Source organism: Trachurus trachurus, assembly GCF_905171665.1.
Source record: "Trachurus trachurus genome assembly, chromosome: 4".
Classification (NCBI taxonomy): domain Eukaryota; kingdom Metazoa; phylum Chordata; class Actinopteri; order Carangiformes; family Carangidae; genus Trachurus; species Trachurus trachurus.
The window spans coordinates 19,285,763-19,306,869 of record NC_139898.1 but is presented as its reverse complement, the minus strand read 5'-3'; the positions used below and the strand labels follow the sequence as shown (position 1 = coordinate 19,306,869).

General features: G+C 38.9%; 4 protein-coding genes across 8 annotated transcripts in view; 1 reads left to right on the top strand and 3 right to left on the bottom strand.

Moving 5' to 3' along the window:
* Positions 1-21,107, bottom strand: part of LOC310985222 (deoxyribonuclease-2-beta-like) — a 29,823-nt gene that overhangs the window by 6,540 nt on the left and 2,176 nt on the right. The gene's annotated exons all lie outside the window — the stretch shown is intronic.
* uox (urate oxidase) lies at positions 1,041-5,957 on the top strand. Of its 3 annotated transcripts, none has more exons than XM_083970398.1 (9): positions 1,041-1,174; positions 1,677-1,889; positions 2,755-2,871; positions 3,060-3,138; positions 3,457-3,643; positions 3,764-3,887; positions 4,207-4,290; positions 4,370-4,459; positions 5,686-5,957. In XM_083970398.1, the coding sequence occupies exons 1-8, from the start codon at positions 1,154-1,156 to the stop codon at positions 4,442-4,444; spliced, it is 900 nt and encodes a 299-aa protein (XP_083826524.1). In that variant the 5' UTR covers positions 1,041-1,153; the 3' UTR covers positions 4,445-4,459; positions 5,686-5,957. The 3 variants fall into 3 exon arrangements, with proteins under 3 accessions (XP_083826524.1, XP_083826525.1, XP_083826523.1); XM_083970399.1 differs by having other exon boundaries at positions 5,683-5,957; XM_083970397.1 differs by lacking the exon at positions 5,686-5,957 and having other exon boundaries at positions 4,370-4,644.
* samd13 (sterile alpha motif domain containing 13) lies at positions 4,792-5,980 on the bottom strand (the record flags this gene model as incomplete). The annotated part of the gene is made up of 3 exons (XM_083970120.1): positions 4,792-5,597; positions 5,700-5,885; positions 5,969-5,980. 3 exons carry the CDS (start codon positions 5,978-5,980, stop codon positions 5,454-5,456), a joined length of 342 nt encoding a protein of 113 aa, XP_083826246.1. The 3' UTR covers positions 4,792-5,453.
* Positions 6,169-20,048, bottom strand: prkacba (protein kinase, cAMP-dependent, catalytic, beta a). Of its 3 annotated transcripts, XR_014595345.1 has the most exons (11): positions 17,801-18,151; positions 16,061-16,122; positions 15,618-15,746; positions 14,340-14,438; positions 14,086-14,168; positions 13,781-13,907; positions 13,341-13,436; positions 11,282-11,404; positions 10,912-11,076; positions 7,156-10,825; positions 6,169-6,751 (listed from the first exon to the last, which is right to left on the bottom strand). XR_014595345.1 is itself a non-coding variant. In XM_083970396.1 (10 exons), exons 1-10 carry the CDS (start codon positions 19,782-19,784, stop codon positions 10,700-10,702), a joined length of 1,056 nt encoding a protein of 351 aa, XP_083826522.1. In that variant the 5' UTR covers positions 19,785-20,048; the 3' UTR covers positions 6,169-10,699. The 3 variants fall into 3 exon arrangements, 2 of the variants coding, with proteins under 2 accessions (XP_083826522.1, XP_083826521.1); XM_083970396.1 differs by lacking the exon at positions 17,801-18,151 and adding an exon at positions 19,739-20,048 and having other exon boundaries at positions 6,169-10,825; XM_083970395.1 differs by having other exon boundaries at positions 6,169-10,825.

Here is a 21,107-nt window from a genome sequence, read left to right as displayed (position 1 = left end):
TTTTAGGGGATATATTCAATTACAGTTTTGGAAGACTCTTTGAGCGAGAGCCTTCAGTCTCTGTGTTTTGCCTTCACTTGTCCAGTAATAGTTTTTATCCAAAAAATGTTGGACCTGTTCACACATGGGAACTTCTCAGTGCAACCACATTTGTCTTTTCTTAGCCATTGAGCTGCTGCTTAGTGAACTGAAAAACATCTGTTCAAAAAAACTTTGAAACTTTGTAACTTTGAGCAACCTGTGAAATCAAAGGCCTCTGACTTTGCATTTTATTTTAACATTGTCAGTTGAGGTAATGAATTTAATGAAGTGTGAGATTACCTTGCTAATCAGTTACTTTTGTTATATGTGTTTTCAAGATACCTGAGAATGGGAAACCATTGGTGACTAAAAGACAGTAAACAGTTAAATTAGTGTAGTGTTAGTCATAGTGAAATTACTGACAGAGTAATCAGAGCACTAGAAAGTTAATGACATACCTGTAAATAACCTATTCAAGTTATTATGGATAATTAATGAAAGCTCAATCAAAATCCATCCATTCTTTGCATTATTGTGTCTGTGAGAAACATCTGTATGAACTGTATCAGCAGTTTTCCTGGACTGTTACCATCTTTAATAAAACCACTGCTTAATACTAATGTAGTATTTTTAATAGGTGCTTTATTAGAACTGAGATGTCAAAATGTGTGTGTGTGTGTGTGTGTGTGTGTGTGTGTGTGTGTGTGTGTGTGTGTGTGTGTGTGTGTGTGTGTTTAAAAAAAAGCAAACCTTAACCCAATTATCTCTACAATTTATAAATGCACATTTCTGTTAGGTGTGAAATATTCATATCTGTGCAGTTTGTCTCAGCTATCAAATCTCAAAAATTTAATCAGACTATGAGAAAGCACAAGTGGATGAAATAAAAGTCAAAGTCAGAACTCTGTGATTACAACTGTGCACAGCACAAAATTTGCATGTCTGAAAAATTAAACGCCCAGTTCAGGTATAACAGGTTGAACTCTCAATGATGTAACTTCAAATAGCCCTTGGTGCAAAGGTAGCACCACCCTCTCTACAAAATCCTCCTGCATCAGCAGAGACGCCTTTTGTCGGGAACACAACAGGGGCAGAAGCCAGACACACAACAGTTGTACTAAAAGAAGAAACCATGGCAACTGCTTCAAATCAGGTAACAGTCATTTTGTTTAAAAGTTTTTTTTTTTCTAAAATAAACCCCAGATCTGCCATTAGTGTTAACTTTCTAACAGAGCTAATTTTATCATTCTTACTCCAATGGCTAAATTATCATGTCAGATATTACTTTTTTTCACATACTACTTAAAATCAAATAATATGCATGAATTCAATTTCTCAAAAGCAAAGTGATAAATTCAAATGGTGTACATGTATTTGTTATTATTATTATTATTATTATTATTATTATTATTTTTTATTATTATTATTATTATTATTATTATATACTATAGCACAGGGATAACTCACTGTAGGATACGGGAAGAAAACAATGCTCAGGCAACCAATCTGAGGAACCAGTAGACCTAGATAAAATATTTGCAACAAACTAATACAAAGATGCAATAACGTGTCTTAATGGCACCTGTTGGGACCTGTGTTAACATCACTGGAAAGTGTTGGGCCGCTTCAACAATCTGTCCCTTGTGTGCGTGCAGAATGTGGAGTTTGTGCGAACAGGCTACGGCAAGAACTTGGTGAAGGTGCTGGTCATCAGGAGGGAGGGAAGCCACCACTCCATCATTGAACTCAAAGCTGACGTGGAGCTCACACTCAAATCACGCAAGGATTATCTAACTGGAGACAACTCGGACATCATCCCCACCGACACCATCAAGAACACCGTCCAAGCTCTGGCCAAGCTCAGGGGGGTAAGGTCACCCACCACTACCGACAGACACAAGGAACATGTCAGTGCACTGCACACATCTTGTATCCTCGAGCTGGACAACAATTTCTATCCATAAGGACACTGCAAGGGGTGATAGCGACTAATGTCATTGTCATGTATAAGGGTAACCACTCAACTCTGCAAGTGACTTCCAAACACACAAATCAACACAATCACTTCAATCTGAAAAGATAGAGAAGAGAGAAGAGATATTTGCATGAATTTTTCCATGTTAAATAACATTAAATATGTCACGAGGAACCCAAGCACAGCCAGTGTAGAGGCTGAAACTGCTGTGATATTACGAAAAAAAGAGGTGTTTTTGATAAAACAGTAACATCCGGGGTCTGCCTACTGTATAAGGCTTGAGGAGTTATTGAAATGAAATGACAAAAAAATGTTTCTGTTTCCCTATTAACATAATATTAACTGTCCTGGGATTGTGACATTACATGCAATATCTCTGTACTTAAACGTCTCTGTAGCCTAACCAGGTAAAGTCTAATTCATTCAATTTGTAGAAAATTAACATCAACAACAAAAATCTCAAAAAGTAGATGTTAAAGTACTTTCTGTTAGATCAATGCTGTTGCATCTTTCATCACCTCTGTCATCTTTGTAGCTGCTACTGGTTAAATGAAGGTCACTCCTAACCCTTTAGCAAATGGGTCATGGGCATAGTCATTGTTTTACCTCAAATGACCCCTGTTAAATCTGCTCAAACACAGACCAATCAGATAACAATCAAAAGCAAACATTTGCTGGTTGGTCTGCACTTTTTTGGGGGGGGGGATTGCTTTATTTACAATGTGACTCTTCTGTTTATCTGATCTGCATCTGTTCAGGTAAAAACAATTGAGCAGTTTTCCCTGGATATCTGCAATCACTTCCTAACCTCTTTCAACCATGTGCTGAGGGCCAAGGTTTACATGGAGGAGGCTCCATGGAGACGACTGGACAAGGTAAAAATGGCTGAACAAAAGGAGAGATTTTATCACGTTACAATCTAAAATTCTAAGGAAGGTAAACTTGAGCATCTATAAAAAACCCACAGTGATACACCAACTAGACCAACTGGATTTTTACCATAGGACATTAGTGAGAGTGATTGTGTAATGGGCTGAGATCCAGATTTCTCCCTCTCTCTCAGAATGGGGTAGAACATGCTCATGCATTCATCTTCAGCCCAGAGGCTTGTCGCTTTTGCGATGTCGAACAGAATCTCAATGGTAAATAAAGCCACACACACACACAAACATACATACACAAAGATTAGGTAGTATTTAAATACTAGAAATGTACTTCCGTTAAAAACGTACCATAACCTACTGGATTGGAGTTGAAAACATATAGTTCTTACTTCCTCTGTGTAAACAAGACTCACAGGGCTCAGCTGCTTAACTGTGCTCAGAATCAGAGCAGATGTGGCTCAGACATCAGCAGCAGCGGGACACACACCCAGCGTCAGTAGCTCAGCTGATGTGTGAATGTGTGGATGCTGTGGTTTGATTTACATGTGTGTTCATAATGTATGTGATACCACACAGGCATCCCAGTTCTTCATACTGGGGTCAAGGACATGAAGGTGCTGAAGACCACTCAGTCTGGTTTTGAGGGTTTCCTCCGGGACCGTTTCACTACTCTGCAGGAGACCAAAGACAGGTGTTTCTGCACCTCCGTCTACTCTAGGTGGCGCTACAACAAGGTTCAGGGTGTCGACTTTGATGCTGCATGGTAATTTGAACACTTGAAACACCAAATGTCTGAATTTAGTATGCGTGAGAGGAGTCTTTAATCTGCCTTAGAGGAGGGAAATCACAAAATTGATGAAAAATCGATTTTATCACCTTGTAGGAAGTGCGTGAAGGAGACAATTATCGAGAAGTTTGCTGGTCCCTACGGTCGTGGAGAGTACTCACCTTCTGTGCAGAAGACCCTCTATGACACACAGGTTCTGGTCCTGGACAGAGTTCCTGCGGTACGACTACATTTAGATCACAGAGATCAATACACTCATTATCACCTATCATTATTGTTGATACATATAAACTATTTTAGCAAATTCAAAGTTAGGATCTGCCATAGTTGATGTTTGCGGGACATTTTCTATAGGCTACATGTAAATTTGACTTATCAGAGGAATGTCTTTATCTGTAGTTTTCTCGACATTCTCACTTCTGCGCGAACAAACATATTTCAATGTTACAAAGATTTTGAAGTCTGATACTTTAGCAAACAGAGTGCATAAACAGGTATATTCAGGAAATTCAGGCTGTAACATCAGCATTGTCTTTCAGATTGAGGAAATAGAGATCGTCATGCCCAACCAGCACTACTTCACCATAGACATGACAAAAATGGGCCTCACCAATAAAGACGAGGTAATGATAATAAATCAATCTTTGAAGTTGTTTAAACATAGAAATATTAGATAATATTGTATTTTTTCTCTCCTCACAGGTACTTCTTCCTCTGGATAACCCCTCAGGGAACATCACGGGCACAGTACGCAGGAAACAGCAGGCAAAGCTGTGAAGGCACTGACACAAGGTCCAGAAAACACTGCTGCTGTGATCAAGATATCAACCTTAACAAGCCTAACTAAAAAATACTAAAATTACCTTTTAAATGGTTTTGAATAAACAATCAAAGCTTTAGAGTCTATAATATGAATATGTAAGTAAATAAATTTAACAGAAGCAAATGACTATCAATAAACTAATGAACTAATGTTATTCTTTGGTGAGAAAAGAGCACCATTTATTGAAAATCTTTGATTCAGATATTCAAAATCCAGTGTTATGTTGCACATATACATTGGTCATACACACTTCAATACAGTTGTCTGTGCGACAATGCTGAAAGCACCACAGGTAGGAACATAAAAAGAATATATACACATAAATATTTTCATAGTTAGAGCCTCGATCCTAGATAATGAAGATGTGCAGGGACAAAGAGGCTTTCCGTTGGCTCCTTGTGTGTGGGAAAACAAAACGCTTCATTGTTACATGCTAGGGACGACTCACAGACTTGGCTGCACATTATAGAGAATAAAAAACGATTTGAGGGGAAAATGGGATGCATCAGAATAATTCTCTGCACGTATCAAAGTGTTCAGGGAACGACAGAACACACACAGTTTTCATCTATATATCATCTTATATACAAATACTTTAAAAAACAAAACGATATGGGTTAATCCACTCTGCACACGCGCACGAACACATGTAGACACACACCCACACACACAAAAACATCATCCCCTCCCCAATTTTTTCTTCTTTTAAATAAAAACACACACAAAAATAAAATAACATACAAATCTCAAGCAGCAGAAAGAAGAATGGCTGAAAGGGTAAACAGCTGAGTGGACTCCATGTGCAACCCATTTTGGGGTCCATGCTTTATAAAAACATACAGCATTCAAATCCTGTGTTAAGGTGCCACTGTGGCCAGAGGAGTCTTTGTGAAGCGGCAGCTAACCTGGGTTCTCCTGACACCATGATTGTCACTGAGGTGGGTGCTGGGGCGGCCTGTGGTGCTACGACGCGTTGCTTTTCAGGTGCTGAGTCTGCAATGGTTTCACGTGGTACTCGTAGATTTTCAGCGCAGGGCCGAGCTTTATCGACAGCCCTGTCAGGACGTCGTTACGCGTCATCAGGAGCAGTGACTTGCCGTCGATTTCCTGTCAGGAGGAGAGAGGAATGTTTGATTGACATCCTAGTTTGTTTTCATCATGGGACAGATGAAGATTTTTTTTTTTTTTTTAGCAGAAGAGCACACCGACCTGATCTTGAAAAGCTGTGGCTTGCTCCTCAAACCCTGTTGCTTTGAAGTAGTTGACGACATCGGTGACCCCCCAGTTGGCAGGGTCCGGCATCTGACCATTCTCCACCGGGCTGTGGGGTCGACAGGAAAAGGATCCACCATAATTAACATGAACACTGCACTGTAACAGTGGTTCAACACATTCCTTTCATTTCAATCTTTCAATAACAAATGTTAACCTGTGCAAATGAAATGATACCTTTTGGTGTCAACAGAGCCATTTGCTGCCTTGTCTTCCATGCCGGCTGTAAAAAATAAAAAGACCCTTAGAAATTAGTTGAACAGTAATATAGAATTATGTATTTGTTTAATTGGTTAGAAAATTACATAATTTAAAAACAATTTAAGATTATTTTCATTAGTGAATAAATTGATTGATTTTTAACTAATCTCATCATTTAGTCTCATTGTTTGTAACATGTTTGTTGTCGAGAGCAACATATATTAGGCTAATTACTGTTTGTCTGTCCAGGCAAATCTTTCAGTATAATATTTATAAAACTTACATTTGATCATTTGTGCTTCATAAATGAATCGACCAACTGTTTCTTAAACAATTTTATAAACATCACCAGGTCGTTCAGCCTCTCGTCATCTTCAAAAAACGTCTGTATCTTTTACATCAGAGCTTTATCGCCAGTGTTTGGAAACATAAACTCCTGGTGGAGCCACCCACCGCAGCCTGCCCGGGAGCTTAAACAAGCAAATAAAAACTTGTTTGTTTATAAGCGGTTTGACAATGGGATGTGTGGTTCATTTCAAACCGAAACCATATTTGGACAACTAGTGAGGAGGAAATGAGTGTTGTTCCCCCACATGCGGTTTCAAGTTAAAGCTGTAATTCAGACATTTTGATTTGAAAAAGAGGGAGAGAGAGAGAGAGAAAGTGACTCTTACAATCTGTAATGTTGCAGTAATTTTTCATCAGACGTCTTCCCTCGGAGAAGTTAGTTTGTTGGCAGGTCTAACATCATTGTTTCCCCCCGTGCAGCGTCTCACACAGTGGAAAAGCTGAAACAAAACAGATCATGTTCACAAAAATGACCAAAACAGAAGAAAACGATCCTGCAGCTTGTTATGTCTCAGTGACAGACGGACGGAGAGCAGCGTGTGAAAATTACGACCTAAAACTCACGTTAGCAAGATTTAAATAAAAAAAAGAAAAAGAGGGAGGAAAAAGAAGGAAAAACAGCACAGTAACACAACATAAAAAAAAACAAAACTGTCACAGTTGCCACGCACATAAATAAAATGAAAATTAGCAATTCAGTAACGTTATAACGTAATGAGGAAATAACGTTACGCTTAATAATAATGACGACAGGAAATATTTTAACGCTGGCTGCTCCTTCGTATTTCGTATTAAGCTAACAGGAGGTAGTTAGCTGGGTTTGCTAATACAACATTTAAGTTACCTTATTTGAGATGATTCCGGCTTGACAGCAACAGTCCGCCCGAGCTGTGCACGTCGTTTGGATGACCAAATGTTTTCTGGTCACTGAGGTATTTGACAAAGTCACAAACGGCGATATTCAATTGATAAAATCAAGATTTAATCAAGTAATACCAACTAGCCCTCTTCATCGGTTTAGCTTCCTTCGCCCACATGACAGCGGAGAATCATGGGAAAAGTAGTTCTTCCTTTTTCAATCTGTAAACGCCAGCGTTTGTTGTTCAGCGAGCTGGACCATTCAACTGAAGCACATCACCGTTGTCTCTATACACAGCCCCTAGTGTTTATTGAACACAAACCATTATAGTTTTTAATAAAAAGAATTTATTATAGTGACATGTCCTTTGATACATAAAATCTGCTACAGCAAAGTCTATTCCCCTTGCAAACACAAGTAAATATGGGTGGGAAAAAAACGTGTCAGCCTTTCTAAATGATGTGCAAAATATCCCACAAACTAAATACAGACACATTTCAGATTATTGATCCCATACTGGCATGTGTGACTAGCTACGAAGAACTCAAACTGATTTCCTTTAATAAAGGAGTGTGAAGTGGATCAGGGAAAAGTGCCATCATTTACATCAAATATGACAAACATTATTACACGGAGGGGAGAGGGGAGGGGATAGATGACACATAAGAAGAGCTGTGGATTTCCTACACAATCTCTGGGAAGATTTACACACAGGCAGTTTTGACTGAAACATGCTGAGTTCCCAGGTGTAGTTTTCAAACTTTGTCCAAAAAAAAAAAAAAATTCCATTGATTCTGCAATTACATTCTGTTCAACCTTTAAATTAGGGAATTCATGTTGGATCCTCTTAAATAAAGTCGATTTAAAGTCGAAAAAAAGAATTTTTCTTTTGAAAGTTAAATAAAAGGATATAATTTTACATAGGCATGAGAGGCATCAGTGCGTATTAACTGTGGTAAATATTTTCTATAAATCTTCTTTATTCTTTTAAGGGTAAATGAAAAAAAAGTACAAATAAATTATCCAATATATTCAATGTTTATAACACTTTTGAGAATAAAATATTTGGAGTATCCTCACAAACTGAGAACTATGCAAGTTTTAACATTTAAAATGTTATTTCATTAGACATCTGTAAATATAAATAAAAATAGAATAAGAAACAGTTGTGCCTTTCGAAATGAAATAAGGACTAAATCGAACGTCATATCTTATGCTTAATCTGTGAAAAAAAAATCAGGCCATAAATAGAACATAAATACCTCAAAAAGAAAGAAAAAAGAAAGAAAAGCATTCAGTTCCTTTTTCACATTTGGTTGTCTAAGATTGTTGAACTTGATTAAATTGCATTTTCCTCATTGACAAGGACTTGAGCACCATGTCAAATAATGATCAAAACCACTAAAGGCTTAAGAAACTTTCAACTGAAAGAGTGTCAGCAACGCATTATTGTTTCAAACGAAGTATAAAACTCTGATTGGACCCTGTGTCCGACCTGCAGAAATGACCTCAGGCTCTGACCCCTCTGTGGACGGCAGACTCACAAACACATCGAGAAGTTCAACGAGTGAACACCTGTCTTTTTAAAAAAAGACAACAATCTGTCACACTGGTGAGGAGTTTGCAGAGGCAGGGATTACATTTGGGCAGGATGGACAGTCAATGTGTCAGAATTAATGAGAAATGAATGATGCCCAATGTTTTAAAAAATCTCAAATAAGGGAGACAAAATACATATTAATATATATGTAGACAATAACTTAACAGGAGTGGCTTACAATGGAAAAAGTACTTCAAAAGTTAGACTCTTGACCTTATTCCGTTTGAAAATCTGAGACAAGACTACAGCATTTTTGTCCATTAACGTTCTCGAACTGACCTGACTCAGCCTGAGCAATTTTGCGAGGAAGAACGAGCAAATATTGCTCCATCACAGTGTGCAAATTTTTTAGAAAATGATGCAAAGAGACTACGAGCTGCTATACCTGCAGTAGGCAGATGTTTGAACCAAGTAAGTGACCAAGATGAATGAATACTTAAAGGGTTATGATAGTTCGGTTTTTGTTATTATTTTATGATTTAGGTGTATTTAATGTATTACATTTGTTTTAATTAGATTTTGCAGAGGAAAATGTCACTCGGATAAAAAGTACCTAACTAATGCATCAATGTCCAAAGCTATGAAACAATTTAAATGTAACAAAAAAGAAGAACAAAAAAGACGGGAACACTTTTAGGTCACTCTTAGCTTGTTGTGACACTGCTGTACAAACATAACAAACATGCAAAAGTAAATATGAAAATAAAGCAAATATGGCAGTTACACAATGTCTTCCCAGTGCTCTGCTAGCGCACAATCAGCTTTTAAAAACAAAATCGAAAAGCAACCCCAAATGGACAGAATTTGTCCATGCGACCAACACTGCTTCGTTGCCACGATGACGGACCCTCATGAAAATCTAACTGACCTTTCAGCTATTGGAAAATGCCACATCAGTGCACTTCATAACTTTTTGGACATACCAAAGACGGACGACCATATTCCAACTTCATCGGTTTCCACTCTTTTGAAACAGAGCTGTACCTGAAAAATATATAATTTCAATCCATTCATTTGATACCACACCTAGTCTGAGGTAAAAGGAAATGTCCTGTGACTGGATATGGATAAAACAATGCTACAACTGATCAACTAATACAGCACTGACAAGTTTCTGTTTTGCACTAACACTTGTCACTGTTAATCAGTCTCTTCAAGAATCGAATGCCCGAGTGCTAAAACCCCCAGAAACTTCAAGAAGTCACGAGTGTTTCTTTTCCTTCGCTGAACACCGCTTCCTTTGACTGAATTTGGTCATGCTTTAACAAAACAGTGTTCAAATCGTATGTATCATATATGTATACTTCTATATGCACAAATACACGGTTGTAGGTCTTCAGGACACCAGGATGATGAGTAATGGTGTTCATGATTAATGAGTAATAAACTGAACCCTAAAACACACTGAGGCATGTAACAGACAACAGACAACTGGCAAAACTATATGTTTGAAAAATTTGAACCCAAAAAAAAAAAAAAAAAAAAAAAATCCCCTCTATTTTGCCAAAGCTTATATCACAAAATGTGCAATACCAGCTAAATACAATCAATCACTCTTTGTGCCACTTGAAAAATTGGATTAATATTAGTTTTCACGTCGTTTTTCAAATAATTATTTGAATTGAAATAAGGAGGAGGGAGGATTCTCAAGAGTGGCAAACATAGAAAACAAACGACAAAAGACAAAAGATGAGGAAGTGGTCTAGTATTTCTGTGTTGCAGCACAAGGGGTGTCTGCATAATGTGCCTGTGTATAGGTTAGTGCTAACTGCACGCAGGATCATGGCAAGAAGGACCTCATTCAGCCGTGTGGAATGAAGGAATGAGACGTTTGTTTTGAACATGTGACGGCCTCAGTTCCACCTTAACCCCCAGGAGAGTGCAAATATCCCAAAACACTTGAGCCCTGATGGGACTCGTGCCCACTCACTAGAACTCAGCAAACTCTTTTGCACACTTTTCTGTTTGCGAGACACGAATGTCCTCCTCTTCGTAGTCGTCAAAGTTGCTCGTATCGCCTGGTCCTCTGCACTTCGGCAAGAAGGGGGCTTCAACCTTAGGATGTGAAATGCAATGTTTATTTTTTTTCTGTGTCAAACAAGGAGGCCGTTTAAAGTTACAATGAGAAAATCACGACCTACCTTTCTCTCGTAGACGGCAATCCAGTCTGTTGTGGAGAACCACTTGTGATTTTTTATGTCATTCACACCATTCTTCAGGTTGCCAAATCTCTTCGTCAGGTCTACCTGAAGCAGGTTTCTCAGCAGATCCTTCAGGTCGGAGCTAAAGTGAGAGGGGAATCGTACCTACAAGATTGAAAAACAGAAAAAAAAACATTAGTTATCAGAAATAAATTGCAGAACATTTTGTGTTACTTCACCTTATTTCTTTAATATGCTGGATTGAGAAGAAGAGAACCAATGTGTAGTTGGTCTTTATGGCCGGAACCGAAGCTGAAAACTGTCGAAATATTTAACCGTTCAAAATATTTACATTCATTGCGCAGCGTACCTTGCCAGACACAATCTTTTCGTAGATCTGGATGGGCTGATCAGCAAAAAAGGGAGGATAACCAGCAGCCATCTCATAGATGAGGACTCCAAGTGCCCACCAGTCCACAGCTTTGTTGTAGCCCTGAAAGACAGGAATTATTTACATTTATTTTTCGAAAGCTGGTTATGCTTAAGTAGGAAAAACTGCCTGAAAAGAAAATCAACAGTGTAAGTCAGAAAGTCCTAGGAGATAAAGTTCGGACCATACCTATCTGGACAGTTACACATTTTCTATTTTTCAGATTCTGCAAATTAGAATAACAGAAGATAATGGACACTACCACTATCACAGTGCCAAGTCTCAGCTTCAATCTGACTAGGTGTGTATCAACTAAGAAAGAACTGTGTGGGAGGTATAGATCTTTGACAAATGTCCAAAGTTTAGGAGTTTAAGTTTAACTGGACATCACACTCAAAGAACAATTCCGGGCAAATTCAACATGGCGTTATAGTTTCCTAATATTTTAAGGTCGAAAAGAAAGAATCTGAAGATTTTCTTTTTAATTGCTCCGGTTTTGTAGTAGTTCTGTCTGTCCCCACATCGCCACGGCAGCGGTGAATGGGAGCGGACCGATCTTACGCTGTTTACATCCCTCAAAACCGCATTTTTTTCCCCACAGACAGCGTCAGATGGCTATTCAAACCAAGGCGTTTGTTTACTTCAAGCAAGCAGACACGTTTGTAAACGGAGCTGTGTGAGAGTCAAGCTGAAGGCTAACTATGTTTACAGGTCGTCTGAAGCTCTCCCGTTTGTTTCATCAACAAAGTAATATCAACTGAGAGCCACAAATTTTTTGTAAAAGAAAAAAAAAGTGGTTTTTGAGGGATGTAAACAGCGTAAGATCGGTCCGCTCCCATTCATCGCTACCGTGGTGATGCAGGGACACACAGAACTATACCGCAAAACAGGAGCAATTACAAAGAAAATATTCAGACTCTTTCTTTTAGACATAAAATATTAGGAAACTATCACTCCAGGTTGAATTTGCCTGGAATTGTCCCTTAATACTTCACAGAAATGTTTTGTGGTTGATGACTGAAGTATTTGACTGAAGCACGAGATGTTTTTTTTTTTTTATCATTTTGATGGATGTTGATTTTAGTTTCATCCGGCCACAGAACTTTGTTCTTGAACTCAACCAGCTCTATTTATAATTTGTGTGTCTGTTTATAGATGCTTATCCGCTGTTTGCACCATCTGTGGTATCCTCCTAGGTTAAGGTTGTTGAATGCTGAAATTGATTGTTGACAAGATAACATGTACTGTTACATCCTGGAGAGTCAATTTGACTCTTTAAGGGAACTTTTTTCACCACTTGAATGATTTTCCTGTCATCCACCAGAATTGATCTGTCAAGTCATTGACGAAGATGATGCTGGGTGGATTTGAACCCGTGTAGCTGTTTATTGGGCGCATGCTCTAACAAATGAGCGCCACTGTTTGTCATTTTCTAGTTTTCCTGCCCAAAACTTCCTTTTAAGAAAGTACTAAACTGTTGATTTTGGCAAACAAAACTACTTTTGAGGCCTCTCTGACAAAGATATTCACTGTTTTGTCCTTCACTTGAAAGGTCATCTCTTTACTCAGATACTCTACTCCTGACCAAGGCACATTGGGGCATTCAATGGCATACTGGTTGAGGGTCAGGGTGCATACTATAGCACATAACCAAAGTGTCCATGGTTTGATTTCTGGGTGAGGGGACCTTTTGTTGTATGTCAGCTATTTCTTTCTGTCTCGGCCGTTGTTTCCCTCTTTTGTGTCAAATAATGGTAAAAAAGTGAAACACTGTAATAAAGCTAATTTCCATATAAAAGGATATGATTCTTATCACTTTTACCCAAATGTGAATGTGAGGACCCTAGATGCTGAAAGTCAGTGGCTACACCTCATTGTCATTGTTTGAAACCCATTAAGCTGCAGCACGGAGCCAAAAATAAAACTCTGAAAGGTTACACATTGGAATGGACTGCAGTAAGATGGTTTGTATTGGCTAAGTTCAGTACAAAGGGCTCACCTTGCTGAGGATGATCTCTGGAGCCAGGTACTCAGGAGTTCCACACAATGTCCAAGTCCTGCCTTTTACTCTTTTGGCAAAGCCAAAGTCTGTGACCTAAAGGAAGAACAATAAGATTTGTCAGTATGCAAGGACAAAGTACACTCCTTAACCATTGCTATTAACATCTACATGAAGACATGTGTTCGTTTCACTTTCAGTCTTTATTAGCAGACTAAATGAGTAGTATTTGTGACATTTTTCTAGAACTTCCCCTCTATATATCAACATCATGTATGTCCTGACAGTCACCTCTGTCCTCTTAGAGAATCTAATGAGGGCTTCTGGCTCCCGTCTCACTTACCAAAGAGGTACAGAAAAGTAGCTCCGGCAGAATCTGTTGCTGATGCCTTTTTGTTCTATTTATATTTTTAATTATAAACTTAATATAGATTGTGTACCTGGATATACCCATGTTGATCTATGAGCAGGTTTTCAGGCTTCAGGTCTCTGTAGATGAGGTCTAAGGAGTGAAGGTACTCAAAGGTGAGTACTATCTGAGCTGCATAAAATCTTGCATGGTGTTCACTGAAAGAAGGGAAACGCAGAGAGGCAGATAATGAAATATATGAAAGGCCTCTTTTGAGTAAAGGAGCATGACAGAAGACAGTGAATAAAAGTGTCCATCTCAAAATCTTTATCCAGCTACAAGTGGCTGACACAACACAATAAAAACAATAAAATAAGAGCCCAATGTTTTCCTCACCTGAATCTTCCAATACGTCTGAGGTGTGAGAACATCTCTCCACCGGGCACATATTCCATCACCATGTAGAGGTTTGAGTTGTCCTGTTTTAACAAAGCCAGAATCCTTTCAGCATGGTCACAAAATAAACACAACAAATGTGAACTAGTAAGTGTTCTTCAGGTTTAGAAGTTTCCCTGGTGAAACATGAACTGGTAATGTGGCAAGTTAACCATGTTACTGGTTCTAAGAGGTGGGTGCCACTGTGTGTGTACCTTGAAAGCGTACTCCAATCTGACGAGGAAGGGGAAGGAGACGGCCTGTAGTATTCTCTTTTCATTTAGTGTGTGTTCTATCTGCTTCAATTTCACCACCTGAAAGGTAAAGAATTGAGTAGAGTACTCAGTGTATATCAAGCAGCGCCTGTAATGTCCTCTTGTGCATGTTTTGTGTGGTGTACAACAAGGTTTTCCTGATTTTCGGATGTTAGTTATGCTTGATTTTTAAAGCACAGTGAGAGTTTTTGCATTTAAGACCAATATGACAGATTTAACAGCATCATTTTACATTAGTCAGTGACTGGTTTGCATTTATTCTAGTAAGGTGTGAAGATCAGCATGCAGAGACTTAGGGCTTGCTCAAGAGAGAAAGATAATCCATAATAACCATCATGTTCTGTTTGATTTTTTCCAGAGTTGCTGGATGAAAGAAAAACTAATCTTAAACGTCTGCTAGTCTGGTGCATTCATGAGATGGTGGGGAAGTTTGTTGAACGGCATCAGCAGAGCAAAGCAAAGTGATGGAATAACAAGTGAGCGAGAAACACAGAGAGCAAAGTAACCACATCAGAGTCTCACACCTTCACTCAATGCACAACTGGTTTACTCATCATGCAAAGCAGTAAGTATAGTGACACAAAGACATAACACCTGATGAACTACCTATTGTATTATAAGCAATTTTAAAGTCTCTGCAAGGTAATTTGCATGTGTTATTGAAATTACTTACTGGAAAACAATGGCAACATAGAAAGTAGTAAAACTGTAAAAATATATACTTAGGACTAAAACTTGCAAAAACAGTGTATAAAACAATGAAGAGCTCAACATGCAAAGCGGTAAGAGAAAAACAGAGGCTGTGTGAGCAACAATGCACTCTCTAAGTCTCAGTGCAAGTCAAAGCAGTGGGGCTGAAACAAAAGACAGGTCAGATATTCGTTTAACCATCTTTGTGGATTTGAGGGGAAACAACTACTGCTACATGGCTGACACATGGAGGACACGCTAACCTCCTCCTCCTACGACTTTCACATCAGTTTTTACAGATCGAAACTCTCATCGTGTCGCGCCTCCGAGGCTTTCAGTGATAACTAGTGGCAGTGCGTGAGAGGAAGCGTTCCATTTCCTTTTATGAGATACACAGCACTTACTGTACGTAGTTAGAGCATTTGTCAAGCATGCGAGAGTTTGCTTTTCACAGACAACAACACCATAATTCACAACACTGGTTCCAGGCAGGGGTAGATCATTTTCTTTAAGAAGTACAGAACTTACTTTTTGTTTGTCCAAGATCTTCATGGCGTAGAACTGGTTTGTTCCTTTATGTTTGACGAGCATAACTCGCCCGAATGAGCCAGTGCCCAAAGTCTTAAATCTATCAAAGTCATCCAGGCCAGTTGTGCTCTAAGGAAACACATTATCAGTGGACATGAGACAGAAAACTGATGACTGGAATGCTTCGACTTGGCATGTACAGTACATTCAGTGTACTTGGAGCTTTTACATTTGCCACTAGTGTAACATTTGGTCTTCTTATCAGAGTTTCCACTTACTTACTAACAATTACTACTTACTTCTAACAATTACACAATCATCTAGAATGGAAGTCAACAAGATTTTAACTAAAGGAAGTGGTTAAGCAGTGGCACAATCTAAAAGAGTATTAAGAGAAATAAAAAAGTTGAAATAATGTGAAGCATTCATAGAGAACACCATACCTGTGGTGGACACTCCCATTTTCTTAAAAAATCTTCTTTGGCTTTAGCTAAGAACTCTTTCACTGCAAAAACAAGAGAGAAGTGTAATAAACAACGAGAATTTAGCAGGTAGCATCACACAATGCTAGACCTGTTAGCATGTTTGGCAAACTGAACAAGGGTAGTTCAAAGGTTCAGGGAGAACAAATGCACTTTCAGGTCAGGCAAATGTCACGCACTGTGGTGGAGGTAGGACTAAACTTGACAAAACGGCAAAAAATACCGCCTTAACAAAACTCAAACCACACACCTAAGCAGGAAACTTTTAATTCACAAAGTGATGCAAAGAGCTCATGTGAACTTTACAGAACTGGCCAATTCAAGCTCAAGCTATTCTGCATCTCTTTCAGAGTAGGTGGGAATTAAGGGGGGGGGAGGCAGTAATAAAAGGCAGAGAGAAAAGACAAAATGCAAAACATAACTTAGACTACGGTGCAGGCATTAGAAAGACAGTGCATTATGAAAGTCACAGCAGACATGAGACGTCCAAAGTCACAGAGTCATTGTGGGTGTCTAATGTCTAGCTGGTGTGGTACACTTTGGTATACTGTTACTGATTTAAATGCATACCAAGCACTGATGGACTGCTGTATATGTGGAATCTGTATGTTAACTGGCTAGGTTGTTTAACCTTGTAATATTTAGATACAATAGTACAAGCCTGGTAGGCCTAAGCTGCAGCATAAACATTCTCTCTGTGATTTAGGACGGCTCATGGAAAAATGAGCATACCAAAAGTCTCTACAGTTCACCAAGGGTTTGCAGGAACATTCACCCACATGGATGGAAATGATGGAGAAGAGAAAGAGAGGAAGAGACATTTATGAAGAGCTAAAAACAAGAACATTTGAGATTCAAGTGGATTCAATGCAACACACGACAAAATGACACTGAAGAAGACAACATAAGGCACCCTACCCATACTGTACATGTACCTCTTTATATTGTCATAAGATTATTTTGGTTTGAAGACTTTTTTTTCTAAATCGTCTGCAGCTAAAACTAATAATCAATAGTATTTATCAACTGCTTTATAGCACCTTCACCAAGGTTAGTTTTTAGTTTCTTCTTCATCTCTTTCACTCTATTTCTTTCTTACCGGTATTGGATGAGGCTTTTCCTATCCCTACTCTGAATAAGATATTGTCAAACTACAGTCATCTGTCACAGAGAAGATAAAACAACAGTGATTGAAAAGACATTGTAAAAGCACACATAAAAACACATTTCATACTTGCCGAAACAGTAGGAAAAAAAATGACAGGACAGCAATATTAAAATGATGTAAGCAACTGAGGCGCCACAAATGGCCTGCACTAAAAACTGCTATGCCTAAGCTGCTTTTACTTATGTCTAAAAGCTGCGTGAAAATACAGCCATTGTGAGCCTGATGAGGAAGGTAATAATAAAAGGTCATGTAACTGGGCGGCTGCTTGTAGTTTTTAAAACCTGACCACCACATGTCAGCCAGTTGAATGAAGCATTAAAAAAATATATCATTATCAAACTATATTAAAAGACCTTCATAATTTTCAATACAAATCTTTATATCTTTTCATATCAAATCTTTTATCTTTATAAGATTAAAAATGTTTAGTTTTCCTGCAAATAAGAACTACTAACACAAGTCAAGGCTCATCGTTTTCAAAGCATCAAATGGTGGAAGACACATTTCAAGTGTGAAAGCAACACTGCACTTACTTAACTTATCCCACATGATGGTGAACTCAGAGATATGAGGTATATCACTCTCTTGTCCTTTTTGCTCTGGGCTACTCTTGCGACATTTCTGAAATAAACGGCTGGCGAAGGACTGCTCTTTTCCCTGAGCCATTTTGAGACTAATTTCTCGATGTGTGAGTGAAAAGGCTCCCGGACAAAAGCAACCGTTTTCAGACTGAAGTGAAATGAGTGACACCAGCTTCCTGTATGCAGCCAAGTGCACTGCAATGCTCGGCTAACCACACAAAGTTAAGCTTCCTGTTCAAGTACTCTGCTTTGGTATCAGCGGCCAATTGCACGTCTACTTGTTATGTGCGGTGTCTTCCGAGAGCACTTATTGGCCCCCCCATGCAAATGGCGATGTTGTTTCGACAAAAGTCTACAAAGACGTTAAAGTGCAGGAAAAGGCCACCCTCTTGAAGTTATGTCAAAAACACTGCACAGCTGTGGAGCATTCAGAGTGCAGATAAGGGAACTGCAGGCCTGTAACACCCACCACTGACTAACAGGGGGGAAGTTATCTCCAGGTTATTGTGCACTCTGGTGGTACAGTTTAACAATGCAGTTCTTCAAAGAGCTCTCCCCTATGCTTTAAGTCACCCTAAAAAAAAAAGAAAGACTTTTATATGACACACTATTATTTAACATGCTGGTGCACAGGAAATGTGGATTTGTTGGGCAGCTGCACTTGGTATTGGCCTCTCTAACTAACACTCAAATGCAAACAGAAATCTAATGGACATCAACACACAACACTGTGTAAGGAGGAAGGACGTCTCTGTAGATTGGTGCTGCATGCATCCCTATAGAGACACTACAGGTGGCTGGAGTCACAAGGCTAAAAGAGACTGTATGGACTACTGCCAATCAGAAAGCAGGTCAAGATCAGTACTCATCAGACAGACCAATAGCCATGGTACAGTTTAGTGGATTAGCTTGGTCAATACTGACAAAGGACACATTAAACACAACAGAGTGCCCTCTGGCTACTGCTTTCAAGTGATTAAGCACTTGAGATTGAAAAAAAAATTGCTCATCAACAGGTGCAATGTGACCAGGAAAGGAGCTACCTTTCCTTGATGTTATAGCATCCACATACCAGAAGTTCATGCTGCTGTAAGAAAGCAGTGATGGAGGCATGGCTTTTTCATTTACATCTTAACTTGTTGACAGCTGACTTGACACATCAGTGTTAACCAGGTTGGAGAGAAACTGTTGCCAGCCAATTTGCAGGCCATATTTAGAAGACAAAAAAACAAACAAACAAAGAACTTCTTGTTTATATAACTAGTAACCTTGTCGAGCCAGACCAAACATCCTTAAGGTGAACTAATCTTTAACGTTATCAGGTACCTGTTGTTAACAATGCTGAGGCCTTGTAGTGCAGCTTTAATAGAAACTAATGTTTGCTGCTGTTATCTGGCTACAGGCAGCTGATATTAGCCTTTTTAAAAACCAAACACGCTTGAGCCTTGATATAACTTCAGCTTCAACGTTATCGTGAATCATTAAACTGAGTCCAGGATCTTTCCTTGTATCCACTGCTGTGGTGGTAAACAGGATGGCTGAGGAGGACCACACTGCCATTTTGCTCATATGTCATTTTTCAATTATTAGCTGGCTGCATCATCTGTGGCACTGTTTCACAAGTGAGATAACAGGCAAACAGAGAAATCATTAGGAGGGGACCTAACTAACTAACACACCTTGTAAAGTGCCCTATCAAAGATGGTTCTTCTCTGCAGCGCATATCACTGTACTGTGTCTGCTGCTAGCCACTGGACAACAATTGCTAAAGGCTGCTCTCTATCTCTCTCTCTCACTGACTTTATAATAAGCGATCGCACGCTGTACCACAACTAATGTTAGATGGCTAACTGTGGTGTTTAGATGGTTTTTTTTTTTTTAGGTGCTTACCGCTTTCTTGCTCATTGCCTTTCTTGGCAGTTGCTGTGTTTCCCATCGTAGGAAGACAGGGCGATGCACAGCTGGCTAGGAGCGATGATGGTGGCGGTGGGCTAACAGGGTCCTCCGTTAGCTAGCTAACAAATTTCAGCCTGTGCTAGCTGGTTTGCTAACAACAACATTAATGTCCTTTTCTCCTCTTGGTGGACAGGGACTCGACGTGCTCCGCTAACCGCCTCGCTGGTCTTTATATTTACAATGTCCTTTGTCGTTCAAGTATGCCTCCGCTGGAATGAAAACATGATCCAGACTTGTCACCTCTGCCTGCTGTCGTTTTGTGCTGCGTTCACGTCATAGGAGAATAACCGTAGAAGAGACGTGCGAAATGGTGCGTTCACGTACTGGTCGGATCTTTTTGTTTACAGTCTATATGGGTGGGATATGTTGTGTGCGAATGTTATTTTAGTTCGTTTCATGTAGTAACTCGATTATTATTATAATACTTATTATTATTATTATTATTATTATTATCACCAACTCAGTGGTGAGAAGCGTTGAAGCCCACCACTTCTTAGGCCATTTTTTACATACAGTCTAGTTTTAAGCCTATAAAACAGAGCTCTTTACTATAACAACCACTGAACCACATTAGACATCTCTTGTTATTCAAGAACTCTGATCACAGAATAAAGTAATGAAAAATCCTTAAATTTCCAAGTGTGAATCATGTCAAGCAGAGCCTGTATTTCCCTTGAGATATGAATGCAGCATTGCTTGGCAGAAAGTAAAAAAAAAAAAGCTTTTCAGACTATCCTTCAAAGCCAAGTGTAGGCAGCTATATACAAACAATATACAAACTTTTGCACGCTGATTTGGGAAGATACAAATAAATGAGAAGTGTAATGAAGTTTTAATTGCAGACATTTCAGACGGAGAAAAAAATCTACAGGGTATGTTGTTCTCATTTCTATTGAATGACCATAATTCAACTGAACAACAATAGATTCAATTCTTAAGTTCATTCTCCCTTTTGAGAATTTATTGTATAAAGATCTGTAAGCCTGCATGTAGCTCACATGCCTGCCTAACTAAACAAACTAAACAATTCGCTTACTTTTATTAGATGATAAATTCCTGCACCCAAGCAGGCAGGTCTAGGTCTACTATTTGTGGTAGCCTCGGAGACACTTTTTCTTTCTTTCTTTTTTTGTGTGTATCTCATCCAATCAACCGTGGACGTTTTTCAGATGCCAAATGACTACAAACTTTTCTTAGAGGCCAGTGGATGAGTGACATGGAAACATGCAAAATAAGAGCTGGAAGCTGAAGAGCTGTATCAGTATGGATAACCCTAACATTAGAATTGGTATTGTAGAGAGAA

Excerpts from the sequence above, each read along its gene's own strand:
- prkacba (XM_083970395.1), bottom strand. The coding sequence starts at position 17,933 with ATGGCTCAGGGAAAAGAGCAGTCCTTCGCCAGCCGTTTATTTCAGAAA. Across the intron at positions 15,747-16,060 it reads AATGGGAGTGTCCACCACAG|AGCACAACTGGCCTGGATGA; the intron begins GTATGGTGTTCT and ends GTGTTTCCTTAG. Across the intron at positions 11,405-13,340 it reads CAGAGATCATCCTCAGCAAG|GGCTACAACAAAGCTGTGGA; the intron begins GTGAGCCCTTTG and ends CCTGTCTTTCAG.
- uox (XM_083970398.1), top strand. The coding sequence starts at position 1,154 with ATGGCAACTGCTTCAAATCAG. Across the intron at positions 3,888-4,206 it reads TCCTGGACAGAGTTCCTGCG|ATTGAGGAAATAGAGATCGT; the intron begins GTACGACTACAT and ends ATTGTCTTTCAG. Across the intron at positions 4,291-4,369 it reads GCCTCACCAATAAAGACGAG|GTACTTCTTCCTCTGGATAA; the intron begins GTAATGATAATA and ends CTCTCCTCACAG.